Genomic DNA, 25,192 nt, shown 5'->3' on the forward strand with positions numbered 1-25,192 from the left:
CTTGGGTTACATTATTGGTATTTTAGTAGGGATCCCTAATTTTTTTGAAAATGTAATGTACCCTATATCAGCCGGGGATAGTGTAGCTTCCCAACAGTGAAAGAATTATTCAAATCGGTTCAGTAGTTGCGGAGCCTATTCAATACAAACAAACAAACAATCAAATCTTTCCTCTTTATAATATTAGTAGAGATAACCTATCCTGTTTGATTGAAGATCTGAAAATGAGAAGAAGCCAGAGGCACTGCGCAGGATCGAGGATATGACAGGGAGTACGATACATTTTTATGCGAACGACATCCGGGACAGAGCCGCATTAAACCGGATATTTGAAAACGTAAGTTACTTGCATTAGTAAATGTATGTTACTAAGATAGTAAACGTGAAATGCTTTTTTTGGTATGAGGAGGACAAACGAGTATACATATCTAAAAGGTGATCACCGCGACCTCTCTTAACACCAGGGGAATCACAAGGGCAGTGCCGATCTTAAAGAGCGTCGAATAGACGTACATATGAATTCAAATACCGAAAATACATTGGTACGTGGCGGGCAAGGATCGAACTTAGGAATTCGTGGTGAGATTCCGGTTCTGTCTGTTTCGCCTTCTTCTTCCAGTGCCTCTCACACTAGATTCCATTCCTGGATATTGCGTAACCACAATCTTTTTGTACGTCTAACAGCTCTTCTCCGGCCACCTTGCCCATCTTAATCTTTTATATTTTTTTATATATTTGGGCAACTAACAAATTACACTCTTTACATGCTTAAACTTAAAATATAATAATAATGTGGATAAGGGTTAATTCACTTATAAGCTACCACAGCATTCATAATTTTTACTACGCTTATAGGACAGTAATTTTAACAATTTATAAACTAAAATCTAAAAATATTGTAATATATAATTTAAAATAAAAATGAAATATGAAAACAAGGTTTCTAAGTCACGTGTGTAAATTTAGTATTTTCTTTTTATATTGAGCAAGCGGAATTAATAAATCAATGTTCTGCGATTTGGCCACTGAGTTATATGACCTACCTCCATCTGTCGGTCTGTCACTTCGTAACGGCTAATCTACCCGATTGACTTTGATGAAATATTGCTTAGACAATAAAGTCTAAATGGGGCGTTTAAGATACACATTGTTTTTCCAGTTGTACTTCTACACAGACAAAGTAACATTAATGTGGTGATTATGTTTAATTTGAATTCGAACTATGTGCTTTCGCAAACTTAAAAAAAGCAATATAATATACGGTTATTTATTTAATTTTATATTAGCAATAGTATGTATGATGCGTGTTCGGAGTAATCCAAAGACTGTGGATTTGTTCCCTATTGCGAAATACAAGATCGCACCACCTGCCACAAACAAATATATTTTCCTCGCCATCCGAGTGTGTTCGCTACGATATAGATACCTTAAAAGAAGCGCCTGAGCGTTACCTTTTCAAAAGGCTGGTTGCGGTTACTTAATCTTTGCTAAGACCACGCACCGGAAGACGCAGTCTTGGTAGCCTCCCCACAAGATGGACCGATGATCTGGTCAAGATCGCCAGAATACGTTGGATGAGGGTAGCGCAGGATCGATCGTCATGGCGATCTTTGGGGGAGGCTTTTGTACAGCAGTGGACGTCTTCCGGCTAAAATGATGATGAATTCTTCTAGACCTGCAAGAGAGATTAAACGGCGGCGATCACTTCTCATCGGGTCATACGTGCGCTCGTTTATCACTTTACTCCAAAAGCTTTGAGAAGCAGTATGTACAGTGTATGATAAATTATCCTTTCAGCACGAGATAGAATGTGTGATCCACTTCGCGGCGCTGAAGGCTGTTGGAGAATCAGTGGAGAAACCTTTGGAGTACTATCAGGCCAATATCACAGGAACTTGCACGCTACTTGAGGTAACTGCGATAGGGATCACAAACAGACTTCTTTTATGCGAAGGAATACGAACAGAACAGAAGCTGTTTCGAATTTAAAAATTAAATTTTCAAATTTAGAATGATTCGCCGACTTCCTTGTCCTATTTATGTATCCGACACAGAATTGATGCTCGAATTTTAAAGAACTTTCACGTAAGGACATGAATGCCAATGTGTGTTTTATAATAAAATAGTCCACACATTTATATCGGTTATTATATTATTAAAATAAAAATAAATAGCAAGTTGTTTAACATTAAACTAGTCCAGCTATGTTAATTTAAAGAGTGTTGAGACACTTGGCCCGTGGGGCCCAGAGGCGAGGAGAACTTCTCGCCTCGGGGCCCCAAACTGCAACTGGCAACCCAAGCACTGGCAGCTACTTCAGTCAGCGGATCAGCCTAGCTAACCAACGTGGAAATGCTGCCAGTATTCTTGGTACTCGTTTTAATTTTATGTAATCATAGTATTGTAAATATAGTTATAAGATTTGTTTTTCCTTTAGGTTTTTTTTCTTTAGTTAAGTTTTAGTAATCAGCTTGTTGCTTGTATATTTTTTTTTCTGTTAATTTTACTATTTCCCCGACGAGACAGGCAGTGCATAAAATGTTACTGTGTACATATGTAAAGTACGAGACTTGGAATTCTAATTTTCACATTAGTGTCTAGATTTTCAGTGTTTATTTAAAATCTCCCTTCATCCACCTTCTTTAGATGACCAGGAACAGAGTTGGTAAGCGTTAATAATGGATGATGCTGTTAGGTGATGCGGGAACATGGAGTCACTCAGCTGGTGTACTCCTCATCGTGCACGGTATATGGGGAGCCACAGAAACTGCCCCTGGACGAGGGCCACCCCACCGGCCAGGGCATTTCCAGCCCCTATGGCAGGACTAAATACTTCTGCGAGGAGATCATGAAGGATCTCTGTGCCAGTGATCAGGTGATTTATACTTACTTTTTACCAGTGGGAGGCTCTTTTGCGCCGGATTCCGGCTTGTAGTGCCGCTCAAAATGTTTGGGTTTTTCAACAATCCTGAGCGGCACTGCAATGTAATGTGCCGGGCGTATCAATTATCATCTTCTGAACGTCCTGCTCGTCTCGTCCCTTATATTTTTTTATGAAATATAAGGGACGAGTTCATAAATTAATCATAATTATAAATCATTTTTCTTTTATTTATTCCAAAATGTAAATGGATATTCAGTGGTATAAAACCTTTTTGTTACAAAAAAAACTGTATTCCACGGTAAAATTGAAAATGCTCTGTTTTCGTACTCTTATTTTTAGTAGGAATCTAAAAAAATAATGAAAATAAAATAAAGCCCATTTTATTAAAATTTTTTTGACATTGACTTTTACTAAGTCAATTTATTGCAGTTCTACGAAATTCTACTAACTACTTTGCGGAAATCCATAATTATACAAATGATTTAAGTTTTCTTTAGTGTTAATTCCGGCACGAGGCTCACGTCCTTCAGTCTCGTGCCAGATTTTGGCGAGACAACACGTCTTGAGGATACCTCGTGTAGAGGCGAAACACGTGTCGAATTGTTTAAAAACAAATATTGGCGGAATTAACACTAACGAAAACTTAAATCATTTGTATTTTACTAAGTCGTCATTGGTCATATTTTACTTGACAATTAGCATTTTTTTACAGAATTGGAAAGTGATATCGCTTCGTTACTTCAACCCCGTGGGGGCCCACGGCAGCGGCCGCATAGGGGAGGACCCGTACGGGATTCCCAACAACTTGATGCCGTTCATATCCCAGGTGTGTACGTGAGCCTCACCATCTGAATACGTTTCTCCACAGTACTGAATTCAATGACTACAACCAAAGCTGTGGTGTGAGCATCCTTGTACGGTGTTTTGAGGAGAAAGAAAATAGAATGTGACATCATTTATTGAAAGTCAAAAACTACCATAATAGATTCCAAAATGAGCGCCCAGACCTGAGAAGAATGGGCGCAACAAATTTTTTTTTTTCATCAAAAAATATGTTTACAAAGTAATATTGTACAATTAAATAATAAATTATTAATAGCCTGAGGGCGGTCGTTCCATTCCCAATCTGTGGAACCATTAAGAAAGTCATTTGTGTTATAATAACATTTACGACACAAACGTTTTTTAACAATTCTTTTGAATGTCGTAATACTTTTGATTTGGACATTTTCTGGGATCTTGTTGTAAAAGCCTTACTAACTCGACTTAGCCGACCTTAGTGGTGACCATAGATTAGGTATAGTTTTATATATTTGTTTTTATTCAAAAGACAGAATTCTTATGAAGTAATAACTTGTAAACCGCTTCGTAACGTAACGCGTTACGGCGTCAATCTGTCTGGATTCCCTTTCTCTCACACATACGGCAGGCTCGTCATCTCTCACTCTAACCAATTGCTACTTTTATAGGATTAAATAATGATTCTAATTCTAATGAACATCTTAAAGAATTGTTACTAAGAAAAAAATGTATTTTATAAGCAATAAAAGATTTTGTTAATAAATAACCAACCCTTACATTTAGGAACAATATAAGTAATAGCCTAATCTTTTCTCAAGTTAAACAATTACAATATTTAATAATTCAACTATGATTAGTTTAAGTTATCACTTCTGTCGGGCGTCCTACTAACTAAGGGGGCGTCCATAAATTACGTGAGATGTTGAAGGGGGAGAGGGGGTCGAGTCAAATCTCATCTAATCTTACGTTGGGGAGAGGGGGGGTCTCGGCAAATATCACGCAATTTTTTTCTGTATAAAACAAAAAAATATATACTATTTTGATCCATATAATCAAATGGACATAGACATTTTGAAAAATCTCACGTGAGGTTGGGGGATGGGCTTGAATAAAATATCACGACATCTCACTAGAGGGGGAGGGAGGGACAGAAAATTCAAAAAACATCTCACGTAATTTATGGACGCCCCCTAACCTACTAGACGTAGTTGTTTAGTAAACCTATGTACTTTGCACGTGGACAAGACTGCTTAACAAGTTGTAAATTATTATTACAAATATTAGGTTGACTTGTTAAGTTTTATGTCTATGGAAGGCTTTTTTAGACAGGATACCGGCTAGATTATGGGTACCACAATGGCGCCTATTTCTACCGTGAAGCAGAAATGTGTAAGCATTATTGTGTTTCGGTCTGTAGAGCGCCATAGCTAGTGAAATTACTGGGAAAACGAGACTTAAAATCTTATGTCTCAAGGTGAAGAGCGCAATTGTAGTTCCGATCAGAATTTTTGGGATTTTCAAGAATCAACTGAACGTCCTGCTCGTCTCGTCCTTACTGTCATAAAAATAAAGTGTGTGTGTGCTTATGTATGCACGCAAGAAGTTATACTTCTGTGGCGTAACAAAGCAAAAATTCTTATAATTATTTATTCCTCCTGCTATTCTACTTTGTAGAAAGAACAATATTGTAAAAATCTTGCAAAGATGGCTTTGACAATTAAGTATTAAATAACGAATACGACTGTATGGGCTTGAACCCTTTGCCTGTCCTTATAATGGACAAAGAAACCAAAAAAAAATAACCAATGTCGCAAACGTCAGAAAATTTTAAGAATCAACTTAAAACTGTTACTTTTGTGTTACAGTGATGCGTGTGCATCTTGAAATTTCACTCTCTTCTTTTTTTCATAACGCGCCTAAGGAAGTATAACTTCAAAAAGATAACAGAGTGACTTGTGACGTAGGTGGCCGTGGGTCGCCTGAGCGAGCTGCTGGTGTTCGGGGGCGACTACCCGACGGCGGACGGCTCGGGGGTTCGCGACTACATCCACGTTCAAGACCTGGCGGACGGCCACGTGCGGGCCATCCAGCTGTTCCAAGACCCGCGCTTCGTCGGCTTCCAGCCCATCAACTTAGGTGAGAGACCTTACTTTCTCTTCCATTGTCTGTACATCGTTCACTAATCCTAAACCACGCAACGGATTTTAACGTGGTTTTTCTGATAAGGTAATAATTTTCACAGTTTCAAAATTTATTATTTACTAGCTGACCCGACAGACGTTGTTCTGTATATAATAAATAAAATAATGTTTTTATATGAATTTGTCAATAATATATTATTATAACATCAAAAATTACTTCGTAAAATATGCATCCTGCTGTCGTAATGGAATTGTTTCACAGCAGAACTGTCAAACCGTGCGTCAATAAATTCTCTCATAGAAATTATGTATGGACACATCAAAGGAAAAACAAATTTGTTGTTTTTATTTAATTTAGCAGCATTTTCCTATTTATTCACCTTTTAAACCTTCCCTGGACTTCCACAAATAATTCAAGACTAAAATTAGCCAAATCGGTCCAGCCGTTCTCGAGTTTTAGCGAGACTAACGAACAACAATTCATTTTTATATATTATTTATAATACAGGATATAACCAGACAACCTCGTTTCGGGTTTCGTAGAGCTAGTGACTGAGTGATACCTATTGGCATTCTAGCGAGTAGGTCTGTAGTTGTAGGCGAAATGTTTCTGTAGACTTTTTAGCCAGCATTCGAATGCAATATACATTACCTAACTATAATAAGGGTCAATATTCAAATTTTGCTTTATTTATAATATTAGGGACTATTAATAAAGATAATAAATTAAAAATAATCTGCATCACATATTTTTTACTTTGGAAAATAAAGTTTACCTACCGCTTTTAGGATATAGTTGTTTTATACCCAGTATAATCTTATTAAAACGTAGACCTTCAAAGTTGTGGGCTTTTCTTATGTGAAACTTTAACGTTTTTTTTTTAATTACGACCGTACAAAGCTGGGGCGGGTCAGATTTTTATAATGATGTACCAGCATATGTCACAGGATGACTACATAAATTAAAAGTTTAAATATTTAAAAAGGCTCAGCAATTAAATGGACTGGAAGTGTGAATGTGTCAATAACTGTTACTTTTTCTAATAATATAAATTGAACACAGAAGAATACATGAAATAAAAAAATACTATTATGGCTTCGGTTTTAAAAACAATTTGATTCCTGTAGGATGGGTATTATGTAGATGCTGATCACCAGCGTCCATACTCTGCAACACAAGACCAAATAATATTTTTAATCTTTAGTAGTAGACCGTTGTAGAACAAATTGTTATCATTATGGTCTTTCAAATAATACTTATCCAAATACTCATAACAGTTACCTCTTTGTTTTGTATTCAGATCCAACTTGGATCATCCAACCGTTTTTCTCCTGAAGAATGAAAATTGCTGTAGGCTTTTAGAAGGTGTACCTATACACTTTCTAATCCCCTAGGGCTGTTACGTGGGGCAAACTAAAAGGTTCTGAAATCAAAAAGAAAAAAATCACTTCATAGTAATTTATTGGTCAAAAATTAATTTGTTCCCCATTAGCATTCTTGCTTTATTCATAGGAATAAACCAATTTTGAAAAAATTTTTGGTGATATATATATATATATATATATATATATATAATATAATTGTATATTACGGATTTTCATACTCTTTGACAGCCTCTTCTGGTGATGAAAATCGTTTCTATTTTTGGGAACAAAAAACCATAGTATCCGACTACCCTCATTATTTTTTTTTCTTCACCTTTTGATTTTTTTTATCGAAGACAGGACAAACGAACGTAAGGGTCATCTGATGTTAAGTGATCAATCCCGCCCATATTATCTTGCAACACCAGAGGATTCATAGGAGCGTTACCCATGTCATATCGTCCTGGAAACACCGCACAAGGAAACTCATTCCACAGCTTTGTAGTATGTGGGAGAAAGTTCCTTGAAAACCGCACTGTGGAGGACCACCACACATCCAGCTTGATTGATACGCCTAATCACAATCATTGTGGACTATAACCAGGCACAGGTACCGGTTACTCAGTGCTACAGATGGTGGCGGCATTCGAGGCGGCCTCAGGTTGCAAGATACCGCACAGGGTGGTCGGACGACGCGCGGGCGATATCGCCACCAACTACGCGGACGTCTCCCTCGCACGACAGCTGCTCGGCTGGGGTGCGAGCAGGACGGTGATAGACATGTGTCGCGACACATGGAAATGGCAGAGTGAAAACCCGAACGGGTATAAAAACTAAGGCGTTAAACACGGCCGAACCGAGGCGCTATAGACGGTTCGTTTTGAACTGAGTCGTCGGCAATTAAATCTTAAGTGACATATCTTGCTGAGTACCTACTCGTTATATAAAAAAATGTAAGAAAATTTGCTTTAAATCTATTATACATTCTAAGCAAATACTTAACGCTCTTTGAAATGTGTTTTGAAACTAAAACAATATTTTTACTATTACACCAGATAGATATTACAGATATTTTTTTTCCAAATCTCCCCGACTATTCCATGTCGCTCAATAGTCAATACCTCAGTTCAAAGCGACCCAACTATATACATGGCTTTTGACAGAACACAAAACCACCAATATGAAGCTGATAATAATATCTTGAAACGGAAACTTCCGTCATAAACCTAGTTTATATATTATAGTTATGCTTTTACTACGAATGTTTAAAGTTTTTGTTATATATAAAGCGATACTGTGTTACCTATTTCTATACAAATTATTATTCAAAGAAAATGATTTTTGTTTAACAAAATTATTCTCTAAAATTTATTATTCAAAGAAAATTATTTTTGTTTAACAAATTTATTCAATACATATTATTATTCAATGAAAATTGTTTTTGTTTAACAAAATTGTTTAAAGAGCTTTTAAAGATGTGTATTTGTATACATAATATTATATTGTATATTATCTCGCTCTTATTTTTATTAATAGAGAGAAATACTTTTAGTTTCTTGAATCATAGTAGATTCATTTGATTCCAAATGCATTTAAAATGTACAAACAAAGAATAAATTTGTGCATATATTAATTTTTATTATACATAATTATTTTGTTCCTATTCTGTTGCCATAATATATTAGAAATTTTTATTATCTTTTTCATTATGTAATAAGTGTGGCCATATATTTTACAAATGATGATTGTATTTGTGAATTTGTTTTTAGTTTTACGATGTATGAATTGTATGTAATCAGAACTAAATGTGAATTAAAAACCAAAATATAACCAAAGATTTTTAGGTTATCTTTTAAATTTATATTTATAAATATTTTTATTTAATATAATATTTGTTATTAACTATCGGACATGTAATATAAAATATTTTTTTATTTATGACATTAGTTTTGACAACGATTAGCATAAACGCTAATTTAGTTGAAGTATAAAATAATTGAATTTGATTGCATTTCGTATTTGTACTAAAGTAGCCTACAAGAATTATTTTTATTTCAACTTTACAAACTATTTTCTTTACACTGAGGTGTTAAAAATAATGAATGGCTTTCAAAGAGGCTATTCTGCATTTTTTGATATAATGCCTATTGTATGTTTTGTATAAACTTCATTCCATTGCTTTTCCAATTTATTTAAAATATTATGTATAAGGTGCTAATAATTATAATAAATTTGTAAAGTTTATAATATTGTTTTATTTAATACCTATTTTATAAAATATACTGTATATTATCAATTTCCCTTTTAATGACATTACGAGTAGTAGGTAGTATATAAAAGATTTTTAAGAAATATTTTATATAAAGCAGTGAATTTAATATTTTATTAATGTAGGTAGTTTGTAGCTGTGACCGAAGACTGCTCGTGTGTTAGTATTTCTGTGAAGTTAGAAGGGATAGCACGTTTTGACCTCAGTTCAAAACCTACTTTTTTATGGAAGAGGAGGTCACCTGATGTTAAGTGATCACCGCAGCCGAAATTCTCTAGCAACACCAGAGGTTTTCCTCTCATTTGACTTGATCTCCTGCATTTACATTACTAGACTGCGTCAGATTTTTTTTAGAAATAACACCTAAAAAGTTTATTAGATAAAAAAAATCTAAAAGATGAGCTTGATATCTTGAAAATTAAGCTGGCGCACGGGAGGGTCCCCTATGATGACATATTGATGCTTTTAAGTTTGTATATATGTATACATTGTAAGAAAGTTATTTTTTTTTTTTTGATTTATGGATCTGAAGGTTGAAAATTTAAAACAATATACATTTAAGAGCAATTTGTTAGGTTATCGTCTTCACATTAAAAAATAATGATTAATTAATACATTTTCTAAGGTCATCTGCATCTCTCTTCTCTACTCGTGTCTCTAGAAGGTACGGTGGTTCATCACATATCTTAATAAATGAAGGAATAAATAAAACCTTTTTTTAGTTAAATTTATTTTATATAGTCTAAAATTACAAATCTTTTATAATTTTAAACTTTATTCACTATAATCAATTCACATATTCACTATAATCAGCACATTCTATGACTGTCTAAAAATATTTTATGTATCTGATTTACATTTATACAACATACTATGATTAGGAGGGGCAAGGCGAAATCGAGGAGTGAATACTTCATGATAAATAAAAATAATAGCAAAACTAATGTACGGACCATAATTATAAAATAGCCAAACATAAAAAGAGGGAACGGTATTGTCGATACCGCGCTCTCACTCGCACATACGTAAGGTTGAATTGAAAAAAGCCATAAGTTATCAGTATAAATATTTCCAATGGCAATCACATGATTTTTTTATAAAAGCTGGCATAAAAATGTAAAGAATAAAATATATAACGAGTTTTGCTCTCCCAGACTCGTGCCTATGCAAATTTAATTCTGTATGTAAACGTCAGGGGCGCTGCACAGTTTTCCATACAAATATTGGCGGAGTTATCGATTGATAGTTGCTGCGGGAGCAAACTCAGTGCATAGAAAATCATATATACTGGAATAAAAATTTTACGAAAGTATAAAAAGTGCTTGTACCACAGTACGACGAAATATTAAAAATATATCTAATAATAAATGATCACCTATATGATCGAAAATAAAAAAATATAACAAACAATTCGTAATTTCAATTTTTTTCGAATTTTCTCGAGTTAATCTTTACTGACGAAATAATTCTCGCTCGAGTGTTACAGATTTAATATTCATAAAAACTCGACAACATTAAAAATACTTTTACTTTTTGTCAAGCGAAAAAGTAATTTTGTATCGATTACATTGTATATTATGGATTTATTAGAATCATTGCACTGCACTAAAAAAACGAAAAATACAATTTGTACCAAATACATTGCATATTTCTAAGTAATAAAAAAAACGACAAGAAACTTAACCTAAAATATGATTAGAGAAACAGTTTCTTATTATCTACGTACACGTTTTAGCCGCGCCAATAAACCATTTAAAAAATTGGCGACCATATCACTCTATCCTTGTCACACATAACTGGAGATATAGGAGTATTATGAGACAGCAATATAAAAAATCTGAGTGTCATTCAATTTATTTTTTAAACCTTTTTATCTTGCATATATATTGTATAAACAAATTGTTAGGAAGTAATTCATTATTAATTTCTAGACCTTTCAAGGTCTAATTATTTGTTTACTATTTTATGTTGTCAGTTTATGTGAAATACCCGTCGCATTTAGTTCCTTACTGGCGCGGCTTTTACTAACCCTAGCGACGACGTCAAATATTAGTTGTATGATATGTGTACAGCGCCCCTGGTGGTCAATGTATGAAGTAATTTTTTCATACAAATATCCAACGCCGTCGCTCAAGTCACATACATACATACATACGAAGTGTGATTTGTCTCATTTATTATGCAACACAATAACATACAAATACTTATAAATAAAAAAGTCCTAATTTAAATATTTTAACATGCTTTTCGAGTCTCAAAGTTAATAACGTTTCTACGTGGATTAATTTTTAAATAAGGCCTCCATAATGTTAACATCGACAAGAGAACTTACTCTACTAAAGCGCATTGACGACTTCTCATTTGAGATATATCATTTTGAGGATTTATTGTACAAAACAAAATGGGCTAACATTGGTATGAAAATATTTTTTTTACCAAAAATGAGGTTGGGCTAATATGAAATGCCATTTAAAGACAAGTTAAATTAAACGGTTTTCGTTAGCCGCGTTTTGCCCCAGTTTTGTTGCTCTGTAAGTTCTATACTTTGGTTGAAGGTAACTAGGGGACTGGGGCCAACGCGGAAAACGGGTTCTTGAAAACATCAACATACTCCTTGCCATATCAAAAATAAAGCAAGAAGGTATATTGTAACAATATTAATGCGTATTATTTTTAAACAAGTTTAGTTTTGTATCAATAAAAAAAGGGCTTCACTTTTCATATGGCAAGCCACTAACTGAGCAAACTAGACAAGATGGCACCGAGACGACAAAATGGCGACCCGCAACTTTAGAGTATTTACCGACAAGGGACGACGTACGGTTTTTCAACTACGATACGATTATCGGTCAAGAATAGGGCTCAAATTGTGGCAGTTACTGATAGGAATAAAAACCCGACCTAAAAACAAATTTCAAGTATGTTTTTGTATATTTTTACCACTTATCGTCTCTTGTAGGTTCAATACTGTAAGTCCATCTATATAATATTAATTTTGACATTAGATTCAACATATTTAACAAAAAAAGAACACAATAGACACTCATACTTTGCTAATAAACATTAGGGGTGATACACACTGTCCTACATATTGACGGTGCATTAATAAGGGGCTAAATCGCGAAACTAAAACACAATAAGGATTTTTATTAAGTTAATACTTATAAAGCATTCTTATGATCATGTCAACAAATATTTATCAACTTAAAATTTTAAATACAACTTAACTTCAACAATATCTTGATTAAAATTGTATTGACGGCTTCTATGGGACGACTCGGTGAAATAATATTTTTAACAGAATGGGTTTAGTGCTTATAAGTATTAGAAATAAAATATTCGATATGGCATTAACTTGACGAACACAAAGATACCAGAAATGCCTCAATAACTCCGCGTGGTCGCGTGCAAAAATATCTCTCTCTATAATTAATATTATTGCTTAAAATATCTTCAGTGAACAATTATACAAACAAAATGGTTGCGAGGGCGTCATATTAATATTGTATTGTCAATTAAAATCATGATTTTTGTTATATAGAGATTATTTATAATTTATATTATGAAGCGCTAGAAATAATCTTTACAAGTTAATGACAAACATATTTCACGGAGCTCTACTTGGATGTGTAGAAAAATTCCAATGTTGTAAGAAAATTTATTGAATTAGGCGTTACTTTGCGGAAATCCATAATTATACAAATGATTTAAGTTTTCTTTAGTGTGAATTCCGCCAATATTTGACTCAGAGTCTCGTGCCAGATTCTGGCGAGACAACACGTCCTGAGGATGCCTCGTGTAGAGGCGAAACACGTGTCGAATTGTTTTAAAAACAAATATTGGCAGAAATTAACACTAAAGAAAACTTAAATCATTTGTATTCCAATGTTGTAACAAAATGAAAAGTATAACAAGAATTACTTCATATGATGACCGCAAGGTTCAGTGTTGCAGACGTCGTATTTGCAAGGCTTGGAAACCGAAAAACCAAAGTGTTTTACATTTGAGTAGATATAGAATTTTTTATAAGGTTTTGTTGTTCATACTAACTCTCATAAGGTTACAATTCGAGCCAAATACAAAGTAGAAACCGATTGAAACGGGTAAATACTGTTGTATTTAAAACCGGTTACAAGCCTTGGTTGCTACATTCTTCTATAAAAGTGATTTTAAGTTTTAACCTTTTAGTCGTAATAAATACCAACCGATTTAATACCAAATGGTACCACTGAGGTATCAGCGGACATTTAAAACGAATTTTTAAAAAATATCCTCGAGATTATAATAAAAATATTTAAATTTTCAATGTGTACACGCCCTTGCAACCAAATGAACATTGTTTAAAAAATATGTTTCATTCATTCAATATTGGTGTTTTAGGGCAATCGTACACAAGGCCTGTTTAACACGACTATAATAATTATTTTATCATAAACACGGATTATTAATGCAAGTAAACATCAGTATATTTAGGAATAATATACATTTTACGATACTTTAGTAGTTAGTAGTTGTAGTAACACAATTAAATAAAACACTTTTTAAAGTATTAAAACGCGTGTAATTGTAACTGTGTTTTTACATTAGATTTTGTGTAAAAATTACATTTTTATTATTATTTTAGTTAACCCGACTAAAGTTCACTTCTGTCAAATATGATGAATACTGTCTTGCCACATTTTAACAGCAGGCCATTTTAAAATGTGATCTGGAAAGGTCACGAGACGTCGGGTTAACTAAAATTTACGCAAAGTCTAATGCAAAAACACAGTTAATATTACACGCGTTTTAATCCTTTAAAAGTGTTTTATTTAAATGTGTTGTACTCGCGTTAATAATCAAAAAAATACTAAACACAATTTAAAAATAATAATAATAAGGCATTTTAAACGCCCTAATTTATTTCTCGATGGGATCGCGCTATAGTTTCTTTAATATGATAAAGTTAATATATTTTTAATAGTTTCAGATCAGTTTTAAGCGCTATTATGTCGCGCCAAAGTAGCGTTGTGTACGATTGTCTTTATGTCCTCTAATGTTGCCAAGCGAGCGGCTAGCCTTCCCGTTTGATGCTGGGCATCTGTGGCGGTGGTTCAGCTAAACCTTTCACCTGCAATTTAAACATAATATTATTATAAACGTTAAATTATCTAAATATCGGCGTCACATATACAGGTGTTAATCATTATGTGTGACAAACGATTATTCCGTTACTATTACGGATATCAAAAAACTTAAAACTGATATCAAAAGTACGTTCCTGGCATTTATATCTTTCTAAAAATCAAACAAGTAAAAATTTTTTAATATTAAAACACCAATACATTTAATAGGAGACTAAAGGTGGAGAGGGAGTACAGAGAGGGGGTCGACGAAGTGAGATAGTGTGACAAGAGGTGGGAAGGGGTCAGAAATTTTGTCACATCACATTTTTTTAGAATATAATATTTTGTATCAGAGTATTACAACACTTAATTTAATCTACTACTTACTAAACTTGAAATTTAATATATATTTTTTTATGTTTTGTTGATTTTCATGCCTTTGTATGATTTAATGTTGATTTAAATCTGAAAATAATTTCGGAACACTGCTTTTTTAATTTCATGGATTTCTAAAAGTAAAACCAAATATAAATTACCAACAGTGAGCAACATTCTTGGCTGCTTGCACTGGGATATTATCTTACAGTTAATAGTGTTGCTGGCAAAAGAGGTGTTGGAAGAAGAATGAAGTCTTCGCTCATAAATGGACTGGCATCAAGACAGTCCAAGAACTATTCCCCTTAGCCATGGACAAGGCGAAGTTTAAAAAGCTGACCGCTGACCTCCAGTAATGGAGAGGAACGTGAAAAAGAGTGACGCATTGTGGCATGTGCCTCAACTGTTACTTGCGTTAATCAAAACGTGTTTGCACACAAGCTAGTCACACTATGTCTCCTTAGTCGGGTGAACTTAACACAGTCATTGTTGATCAGGGCTGAGGTCATTATATTAGCTAGAGACTACTAAAGCCAAACCAAAACACTTGACTAAGGATTAGATTTCTCGTGACAGGTATCTTTATGCTCGCTTTAATGCCTCTGCTTGTGGCGGCGACGTGGGGCGGGTCGTTCCCTTCCCTAAAATATGGTCGAGGGAGGCGATGGCTGGTCCATGCGTCATGCTCGTGAACGGGTGCTACTCGTGGGGGCTGGATGATCTTGTTACCGGGAGGTCTGCTTGATGTGTTTTATTATTATTATTATTATTTCCTTTAAAGTTAAAGTTATTATATATTTTATTTTATGAAATGCTCACATAATGCCTCTATTTATTTACGGTATGTTTAGATTGATGCATCTACTATACTCAATAACTCTTGTGTTTATAAGTATTAATTTACTTTTTTTTCTTTTTTTGACTTACTCATGTAAGCCTTTCAGTTTTTGACATTTGAGTATTTTTGTTGCGTTACTTTGCATATATTGTAATTGAAATGATTTGTAAAACAACTAAAATGTAAATCTTGACTTAAAAGAGTGGCAATGAGTTTCTTGCTACTTCTTCTCATTAGCTCAACCCTTTACGAAGTAGCGGTAAATTCAATAAGAAATTCAATATTTTTATATATTTTTTTTTGACATTCATAAGTGTCATTTCTGTGACCTACATGAATAGTGTTTTTGAATTTGAATTTGATTGGTTTCCGCTGCGCTCCAATTAGATACCGCACTACTCTAAGAACAATAGCTTTTTTTATTACGGCAACTTTTAGATGCCTGTGTGTGTTGCATCTTGGACACTCAATGGCATCTTTCAAATTATGTAACATATGCTTCGTGTTATTTTACATTGAAATTAATAAAATACCAAATACTTAATGATGATATCTGATCTGATATGTGATCCCTAATTTTACTGTGAAACCCTGTATTTTAGTTTCAATTATTAGCAAAGTTTAAAAGAACATTTGGCAGGTCAACCTCATACATTGTTCAAGACTGGCTCGAGTGGTACTCACTTGCGACTACGCATGCTGTATCTTGTTGGTGCACAGTGGAGACCATCTTTAATCTAAGCCCAAATAAAATAAAAATGTCTAATCTAATCTAAATATCGAATAAAAATCTATCTAGCACTCAACTTAGTTCCTATTATGAAAATGTTATTTTTGTATTAGTAAAATATACTGTATTTACCTTAAGTCTGGCAGCAGTTTTGAGAAATGCCGGCAGCTGTTCCTGTGACACATTCACTTCACCCGCATACATGAACTCCAGAATTGCTTGTAAGTGGAGATATGAGACATCTTTTAGGATTATAATTGGGTGTTTTGATGGATTTTCCTGTAATATAAAATGCACGATGAATCAGATGTTTAAGAACATTTAAAATTCAATATTTTTAACCTTTTTCAGTACTAGATTTGATTGGCAAGTGATTAAGTCTTCGGGCAAATGAATTTATGTTCTATGGACAAGGTCAATTTACAAGATTTTTTTTTCAAAATTTAGTATTTTAGTGTTACATGTATATAATGTATTGTATGTGGTGTTATTATTGGAATTAGCGGACTTATTGCCATAATAAGCCAATTTGGTAACTGAAGACTTTCAAAGAAAAGTGATTTTTGTAGGAATATTTTATTGACTATAGACAGATAGCCGTGCCTACAGACATAGGCACAGTTCACATGTTGCGAGAATATTCAAATCAAATTTAATTTAAAAAGCAAAATCAAAGAGGTTATAGTGCTACATTTTCGTATGTAGTACCTGCCTACACATATTTTCTTAAATTATTTATAATACAACACATCTATCTACTAAGAATGTTACCCCCGAGGAAACGAACCAGGGGTCCATGGTGAAAGACGGTGCTACATTTTGCACCCCTTTTTTAAACCACTTGATGAAAAAAAAATATCTTTCCACATTTTGTGATGGCCTCAAATAGACGCGCTGGAAACAAGCTACCCACGCTAGTCCACTCTAATACAGAAAAAGTTCTTGTGATAACAATTTGCAGTCATGAAGTACCAATGACTATCGGTACACCTGCATTCAGGTGATATATGTATTTATGTATGACACACACTTTTTACACAAATTATCTTGCCCCAAATTAGGCATATAGCCTGTGTTATGGGTTGCAATACAACAATATATTTAATACAATATACTTACTTAAACATACATAAATACATATAAATATACATATAAACAAACATAAATATATATAAACATCCAGGACTCGGAATCAAACATCCATATTCATCATATAAATGCTTGCACCTACCGAGATTCGAACCCGGGACCCCTAGCTTAGTAGGTAGGATCGCTAATATATGAATGAATATCATATTGAATATATTGTTGTCAAAAACATAGGTACTACATTTATACATTACCTCTAATAAACTTTTGAAGTAAGGACTGCAAGCTGATAATACCATTTTGTGGGCCTTACACGTCTGGCCTTCACATGCTAACGTCACCTGTCAACAATTATAATAATATTTATTAGCTCATTTAATTTAAATCAAATCAAAAATATTTTATTTCATTGGTAAATTACACTTGAATTATGTCATTGTTTTGACTACAGCTCATTTGGAAGGCAAGTTAATGTTGTTATGGAACAATGAATAAGACGGCTCATTTGGAAGGCAAGTTCCCTGGAGAAGAATGAGCAAGAAACTCTAAGGTTGCTCTTTTCAAATAGTTTGTCACAATTTCATGTGTTAGTAAAATTAATAGGTTTATAAAAAAAAAAAATCTGTTATTACATTTTTGTCATTATCAAATTATACAAATGATTTAAGTTTTCTTTAGTGTTAATTCCGCCAATATTTGTTTTTAAACAATTCGACACGTGTTTCGCCTCTACACGAGACAGCTCGTGCCAGATTTTGGCGAGACAACACGTCCTGAGGATGCCTCGTGTTTCATGGATTAATTATGGTAACGCCTACTTCAATAAATTTTCATTGTCAAATTGTTAAACTATGGTCTAATATATTTAGCAATAAATCGGCGACACAAATGAAGGTGTGGTGATGGCAGAGGCAGAGCAGATCAGATCAGGGACATAAGTTAGACCATGGTAATTGTAAAATCCTGGTTTAATAATTTCGAGAGAATAATAAATTAAATATATTGTAGGTTTGCCTTGGCATAAAAAGTACATTCATACTTTTTATGTGATTGAAAAAAATGTATTATGCATAATGGATTACTCAGGCAATTTTTAAGTTTACATTATATTTGTTCATATTGTTTTAGTGTCTATTATTTCTTAAGAATGTTATTATCCAATCTAAATTGAATGGTCCCTTACCCAGATCTTGGCCAAAAATACTGGGGAACAGACAAATCCCAAGCAATGTCGTATGATGACAGAAGTGAAAAGTTTATTTTGTTTTTTTTGAGGAAAGAACCAGGGCTTAGAGGGGATAAAGGGTTGGATAGAACCATAGAATTTACCTTTAGTTTGTTTTGTGATTTGCCATAAAGCATTCCATGAATCAACCAGAAAGTGTTTAGACATAGATCTCGAGGAAAACAGTAATTAAATTTTAATGTTCCAGACTGAATCGCGTCTAATAAAAAATAATATAATAGCGAATAAAAAATCTCTCCACCTTGACATTGGCCGAATCGTCGACATTCAGTCGACGGAGCCAGTTATATAAAAAAAAAAAATCTAAATTGACAAAATTATTTATAACTCACACACATCAAGCATGATTGAATACTCTCATGTGTATGAGAGAATTGGTGGTTGGAATACCACAAATAAACTATTATTTATTGCCTGACTATGAAATATATTTGAATAAAATTTATATGTTTATAATGAGGGAGTACTTTTAAAAATAACAAATTATATATCTATATATTATGTAAGAGCAACACCTGAAGTCCATATCTCAATATGCAATTAATAGAAAAGGCAAGTTGAAAAACTACCGCAACCTTTAAACTTAGAGGTTAAAAAAGTAATCTTCAGAGATGTTGTTTTAAATATCTGTAATGAGGTTTTAATATATATCTTAGTACAAATAAAATTACCACTTATTTAAAAAGTTATGCCTTAAGATTTGAGAATAAGAATGATTGCAAAATAATTCAGTGGGATTTTTAGAGATATTTATTTACCCAATAGCTGTTTATTACTATTTATTTATTATTTATAACTATATACAATGTAATAATAATAATATTATAGCTATAGATAATATGTATAGTGGCAACCAAAACTAAAAATACCTACTCTCAATCTCTAATACTGTTGAAATATCGGTCATAGAACTGTATGTCAATATAATCTTGCAAGTAATCTATAATCAGCCGTTTAACACCAAGATCATGGTTAAGGGTATAACAAATGTGAGAATTTTTGATGTCTCAATTTTTGCATCATTTTATACGGAATATTTACTAGTAGTAGTAGAATTTGAAATATATTAATATTGCAACAACACTTGGTAATTATCATGAAGCTACATCACTTTGTAAAGGGCTTTGAAACAAGGAGAAGTGATAGAAACTCCAGGCCCATCTTTTACATCATATAAGAACTTAGCCAGACAAGATTTATGCATCATTATGACCAACATATAATATATATATATTATAATACTAGCTGACCCGGCAGACTTCATACTGTCTCAATCGATAAATGAAAGACCTAAACTTTTGTATAAAATAAACTTAAAATGTACATTAGAAATCCTATTTTTAAGTGTTACCCGTGTTTTCAGGAAGTTTATTTTTTACCTCCTTAGAAAGTTAGACAGATTATACATAGTTAGTTATTCATTTTAAACAATTATTTTTATTTGATTTCTGAACGACTGGGGACATGTCGAATGAAAATCAAAATTGTTATTTTGTATTTAAATCTGAGGATTTTCATGTTTATTCAAACCTTTTAAACCTTGCCTGGACTTCCACAGATAATGCAAGACCAAAATTAGCCAATTCGGTCCAACCATTCTCGAGTTTTAGCGAGACTAACAAACAGCAATTCATTTTTACATATATAGATGATCTTCAAATGTTGAATTTTGAAATGTGATTTCCAATCATCATAACTTAAATCAATCAATTATAACTTAAATTGGTTTTTGATCTCATTTTAAAAATATCCAAAATCATAATATTGAAATATTCAAGGTTGAAATTTGGCTTAAATTTTAAAATTTAACAAGAGCCAGTACTAGTAATATATAAAATGGCTAAAAAAAGTTCTCAGGCTATTCAATAATCTTAACACCTCCTTTACTTAAAATCAGTGGGAGGCTTCTTTGCACAGGATGCCGGCTAGATTATGGGCAGCACAACAGTGCCTTTTTCTGCATTGAAACAGTAATGTGTAAACATTATTGTGATAAGGTGTGAAGCGTGCCGTAGCTAGTGAAATTACTCGGCAAATTTGACTTAATATCTTGTCTCAAGGTGACAAGCACAATTGTAGTGCCACTCATAATTTTTGATTTCATTGCATTGTAATGGGCAGGGTGTTTCAAATACCATTAGCATCACCATCCTGTTTGCCTCAACCATTATTGTCATAAAAAAACACAAGAGGCAAATTTGAAATATTTGCTCAATATTTTGTTTAACGTTTTTATAAATATCATCAAATATTGAAGTCTATTAATTGTATACTGCAAAGTAGAACTTATACCTCCCCAAAAACCCCAGCAGTATTAGGTATTGCTATAATACCATCCTGCAATTGATATATATTATGTATTTGTAATTAAATCAATAAAATCTTAAATAGTAAATAATTGCAATGTGAATATACTAGCATTTGTTTTATTTAAAAGCTACTGATAAAATATTATTAACTTTTAAGGTATTTGTTTACATTAATAAGCAGGGTGCTGCCAAATATAGCTTAATGCTACTAAGTTCTAAATTTAAATAGGTTTTGACTTACATTAGATCAGAGGTACATAAATCAAATAGATTTTATTAGGTACATTAGAAATGCATAACCAAATGGAGAATCAGTTTGATATCAACAAGCACAATATTACCTGTTGCTCAGACATACAATATTAGTAGTAGATAATAATTTTACCAAAAAAATAACGTTTTAAATAAGCAAGTAGTACTAACGTCAGTAAAACTTTTTTCGTCTCGTAAATGTCTAAACGATGTCACCATATTTGTTTGAAAATCGTTCCATTTTAGAAAGAACTGTTGGTCCCCCATATTGATTTCGTTTTTTCTAAATTCCTGCAAACGAACACATAAACGAAAGTAAACAAACGAATAACACATATGTCTTATTTCTATATTTAAATAAATGCAACTGGTTTTACGATAAACTTAATATTTATGCTTTCTAAAAATTAAGCAATAAGTGCATTACAGTTTTAGACGTCAATAATTAATAATAAGATGCGATTGCGATGCATAGATCAAACAAAATATAGGCAACTGTTAAACAGTTTACAATATTTAATTGTGGAGTAAAATTTAATCTTTCTTACCGTGATTAGCTTGGATAGGAATCCAAGGGCAACACTTTACCTTTCACAATCTCAACTTAAAAATTAAACTATTGAATCTGAAAATAAAGACGCCGTCTTGCATAAATTAGTGACTTCTTTCTATTTCTTCAAATTCCATCATTTGCCTATTACGTGTTGCCAGTATTTACATGTGAACAAAGAGCATATAACTCAATAACTACTTATAAAGTTATCGTAAATATGTATACTTTCATAGTCTCTATTTCCAAACGTTTAAAAATATATTCAAGACTCAAGTTACTTCACGTACCTTTATTAAGTTAAGTTGGATCAAGATTATTCTAAATTTGTAACTGACTTTTGTGTGATACTAGATCTAAACTTATATTTTATAATATAAATTGTGCATTAATTTAATATTCTTCAAACCTTTTGTGACAAAACCAGGCTTTTTGATAAATAATTTAAGGTGACCAAAATTACAATTCTATTACATTTAAATGTAGTTCTATTATGTAAATGTTTATATTTCAACTAATTAATGAACAAGCAATATCAAGAACTTGTTTTGTATTAGCGCCCTCTAGTATCAAGTAGGATTATTATTTTTTTCAATATGGCAATTATTAGTGTAGCTCTTTTATAATAAATACTTTGATAATTTAAACGTCTAGATAGTCTCTTACTGTTAGACAACCGATAAAACAGGCAAGGAATATTAGTTTAGTGCTCGTGATAAGCTACGTCTTACACACGCGATTTGTTTAACACATTGTTTGTGTGCGTTAATTACTCAAAATAGAGGTTAGTTCTAAAGTTTAGTTTTTCGATGTATTCACAGCCATCATAAAACAGCACACTAATAGAACAGTATGTTGTCGATTACACAATCCAACCATTTTCTATGTCTAAACGGCCACACTCACATAGATATTCAACTACGGAACAGAGCTGAACTTTTTACTGACTGTTTTCATATGGTGACATTCTCAAAGGTAATGTAAGGTTTACTTTAAATCAATTCATTGTTAATATAGGATTTGAAAAGACACAACAAGTGAAAGCATTATATATTTATTTCTTTATCATAATACATTTAATTCACAAACGTTTCAAAAACGACACTCATATTGCGTAAAGAGAGGCTAAAGGTGAATAGTATATATTATTAATATGACATGCATACATTGTAAAACTCCACTCAATAATTATATTACTTTATACTTAACTAATTTAATAATAATTTGAAACACTACGTTGAAAGGCCAAGCGGTGTTGCCAATTTTATAATTACTTATTCCCAAAATTACATTCTAGTAAGTACGAAATAATTCTAATCCTAGTCATAGCATTATCGCTATGTTATTTAAGTTTATAAGTAAATAAATTACAACATAATATTCTTTAATTTATACATTATAATTGACGCATAGTAGGATCGTCGCATTGAAAATCAATATAATTATTAGTACATCTATTTATTAACATAAAAAAAACTTTACATAACTATGTAAGAATATATTTAAAATTTATTGCTTTATCATAAAACTTTTGCGATAAACAAAACTACATAATATCTTAGATTAACTTCTAATATATTTTTGGTTTATATAATATGCGTTATTATATTACAAAGCTTTTGGGCTTAGGTATATTCTAGCGTATGATAATTCGTCAATCCACAAAAGGAGACAGAATTTCACTTACCTATAACTTATACGAAACCTAACGAGTTTATAACCCACCTATTATATTAAATATTGCTGCACCAAAACCTAAACATAGAAAAGCTTAAAAAATAAAAAAGTCCTCTATAACAGCGTTCAAAAAATTGTCAAAAATTCACAATTGGTAAACATCTGTCCACCATTAACTTTGGTTAAATATAAAACGAGATCTTAATGCAACTTAACAATTTAGTCTTTTGAAAGAAATGCCATAAATTTGAGCAAAATAAAGTACTTAGTTAACTAAAGATAGCTTTTTACAACGAATACTATAAAATACAGTAAAACGAAAAGAAACATTTAACACGTAAAAAGTATAGAAGAGAGAAATTTAAGTACAAGGCTAGTATATATTAAGACCTATTTTTACTTATTACCTATTCATTGGTAGGATAATGTGAGGTTACAAGCTATCCTTATCTGAAACTATTGATTTGGTTATTTAGCTTATTAATTCATAATAGTACGTGAAACATTGACTAGACAATTTTGGATTTGCGAAATATTTGGCTGAACGAACGATATTGGAAATGAAATGTGAAAATTTTCAACCGACTAGATGAAAATGCATAAATAGAAACTACTTAAAAAATGATACACTAAAACTATACGAATTAGCTGATGTACTTTACTGGCACTAATCTATTACAAATATTTCGTTTGTCGCCACCCACATTTTAAGGCATTATAGGACGGTATAATATACAATAAGGCATTCTAAGGCACCTATATAATTTACTTATACGATTAACTAAAGTGTTGAGATAAATCCACACTTGCATAATATGAAAAGAGTTACAGCCGCAGTTTAAACTAACCCTACGTCAAATTGACGAAACAGGTATTTATAAAAACTTTTCGACAACTGTCAAAGTGACCCAAGACAAAGTGTTACTTGAAAGCGGTCCGTTAAGTGAGCGTCCTAATAAATCATCTTTATATACAAAGTTTAACTATTCGCTACTAGATGGCGTTGGTTGATTCGATGTTTGGTTTGTGGTAATTCTTAGTCCTCGCGGTGCCAAAATAAGCCTGGCTGGAGCCACGAGGACTAAAGCGTATTCTCATTTGTTCACTCCAAGGAATTTTGCAGCTTCGTCGGCTGAAGAGAGAAGTTTGTTAATTATTGTCTTGTCGGGGATGCCCAGTAGTTTTCCGATCAAATCGCCGCCCTGTTCTGCTTCGTTTTCAACCTCGGACGAGTACTTGCGTGACGTCACGTTGAGCTGGAGTTTCTTCTCGTAGGGGAGTGAGGGTGGAGAGTTGTTGTTGTTAACGTTACTGGGGATCTCGTTGCCAGAACCGTCGTCGTCATGGTAACGGAAACTGTAACAATACAAAATTTTATAATTTTTATTTCAGTTGCGCCGCGTAGATAGGGAAGTGATAAAATTTAGGTCTAACCTACATAAATAATTTTTTTGCTCATAAACCTAACGTGGGTTTTTCTTGTTTTGGAGTATAATGAAAAATTATTAAAATATTCTTCTTTTATTGTATTTTGGTTTGAGCTGCTGGTCTTGTTACCAAG

The 25,192-nt window shown here is 32.7% G+C and overlaps 3 protein-coding genes across 6 annotated transcripts in view; 1 reads left to right on the plus strand and 2 right to left on the minus strand.

The window, feature by feature from the left end:
• LOC126967659 (UDP-glucose 4-epimerase) overlaps nucleotides 1-9,438 on the plus strand; it is a 39,186-nt gene extending 29,748 nt beyond the window's left edge. For all 3 annotated transcript variants that reach the window (XM_050812239.1, XM_050812240.1, XM_050812241.1), the window contains exons 3-8: nucleotides 217-337; nucleotides 1,798-1,911; nucleotides 2,696-2,875; nucleotides 3,597-3,710; nucleotides 5,650-5,821; nucleotides 7,796-9,438. In XM_050812239.1, the coding sequence (XP_050668196.1) occupies nucleotides 217-337; nucleotides 1,798-1,911; nucleotides 2,696-2,875; nucleotides 3,597-3,710; nucleotides 5,650-5,821; nucleotides 7,796-8,028 (934 nt within the window). In that variant the 3' untranslated portion in view covers nucleotides 8,029-9,438. The remainder of the gene's footprint in view (nucleotides 1-216; nucleotides 338-1,797; nucleotides 1,912-2,695; nucleotides 2,876-3,596; nucleotides 3,711-5,649; nucleotides 5,822-7,795) is intronic.
• Nucleotides 9,439-10,169: 731 nt separating this feature from the next.
• On the minus strand, nucleotides 10,170-21,976 carry LOC126967677 (longitudinals lacking protein-like). Its single transcript, XM_050812264.1, has 5 exons — nucleotides 21,953-21,976; nucleotides 21,576-21,695; nucleotides 17,852-17,938; nucleotides 16,641-16,787; nucleotides 10,170-14,570 (listed from the first exon to the last, which is right to left on the minus strand). Exons 2-5 carry the CDS (start codon nucleotides 21,669-21,671, stop codon nucleotides 14,514-14,516), a joined length of 387 nt encoding a protein of 128 aa, XP_050668221.1. The 5' UTR covers nucleotides 21,672-21,695; nucleotides 21,953-21,976; the 3' UTR covers nucleotides 10,170-14,513.
• A 1,211-nt stretch (nucleotides 21,977-23,187) lies between these two features.
• LOC126967620 (ras-responsive element-binding protein 1-like) overlaps nucleotides 23,188-25,192 on the minus strand; it is a 35,634-nt gene continuing 33,629 nt past the window's right edge. For both annotated transcript variants that reach the window (XM_050812176.1, XM_050812177.1), the window contains one exon: nucleotides 23,188-24,987. In XM_050812176.1, coding sequence (XP_050668133.1) covers nucleotides 24,726-24,987 — 262 coding nt within the window. In that variant the 3' untranslated portion in view covers nucleotides 23,188-24,725. The remainder of the gene's footprint in view (nucleotides 24,988-25,192) is intronic.

Source organism: Leptidea sinapis, chromosome 13 (genome assembly GCF_905404315.1).
Source record: "Leptidea sinapis chromosome 13, ilLepSina1.1, whole genome shotgun sequence".
Taxonomy (NCBI): Eukaryota; Metazoa; Arthropoda; class Insecta; order Lepidoptera; family Pieridae; genus Leptidea; species Leptidea sinapis.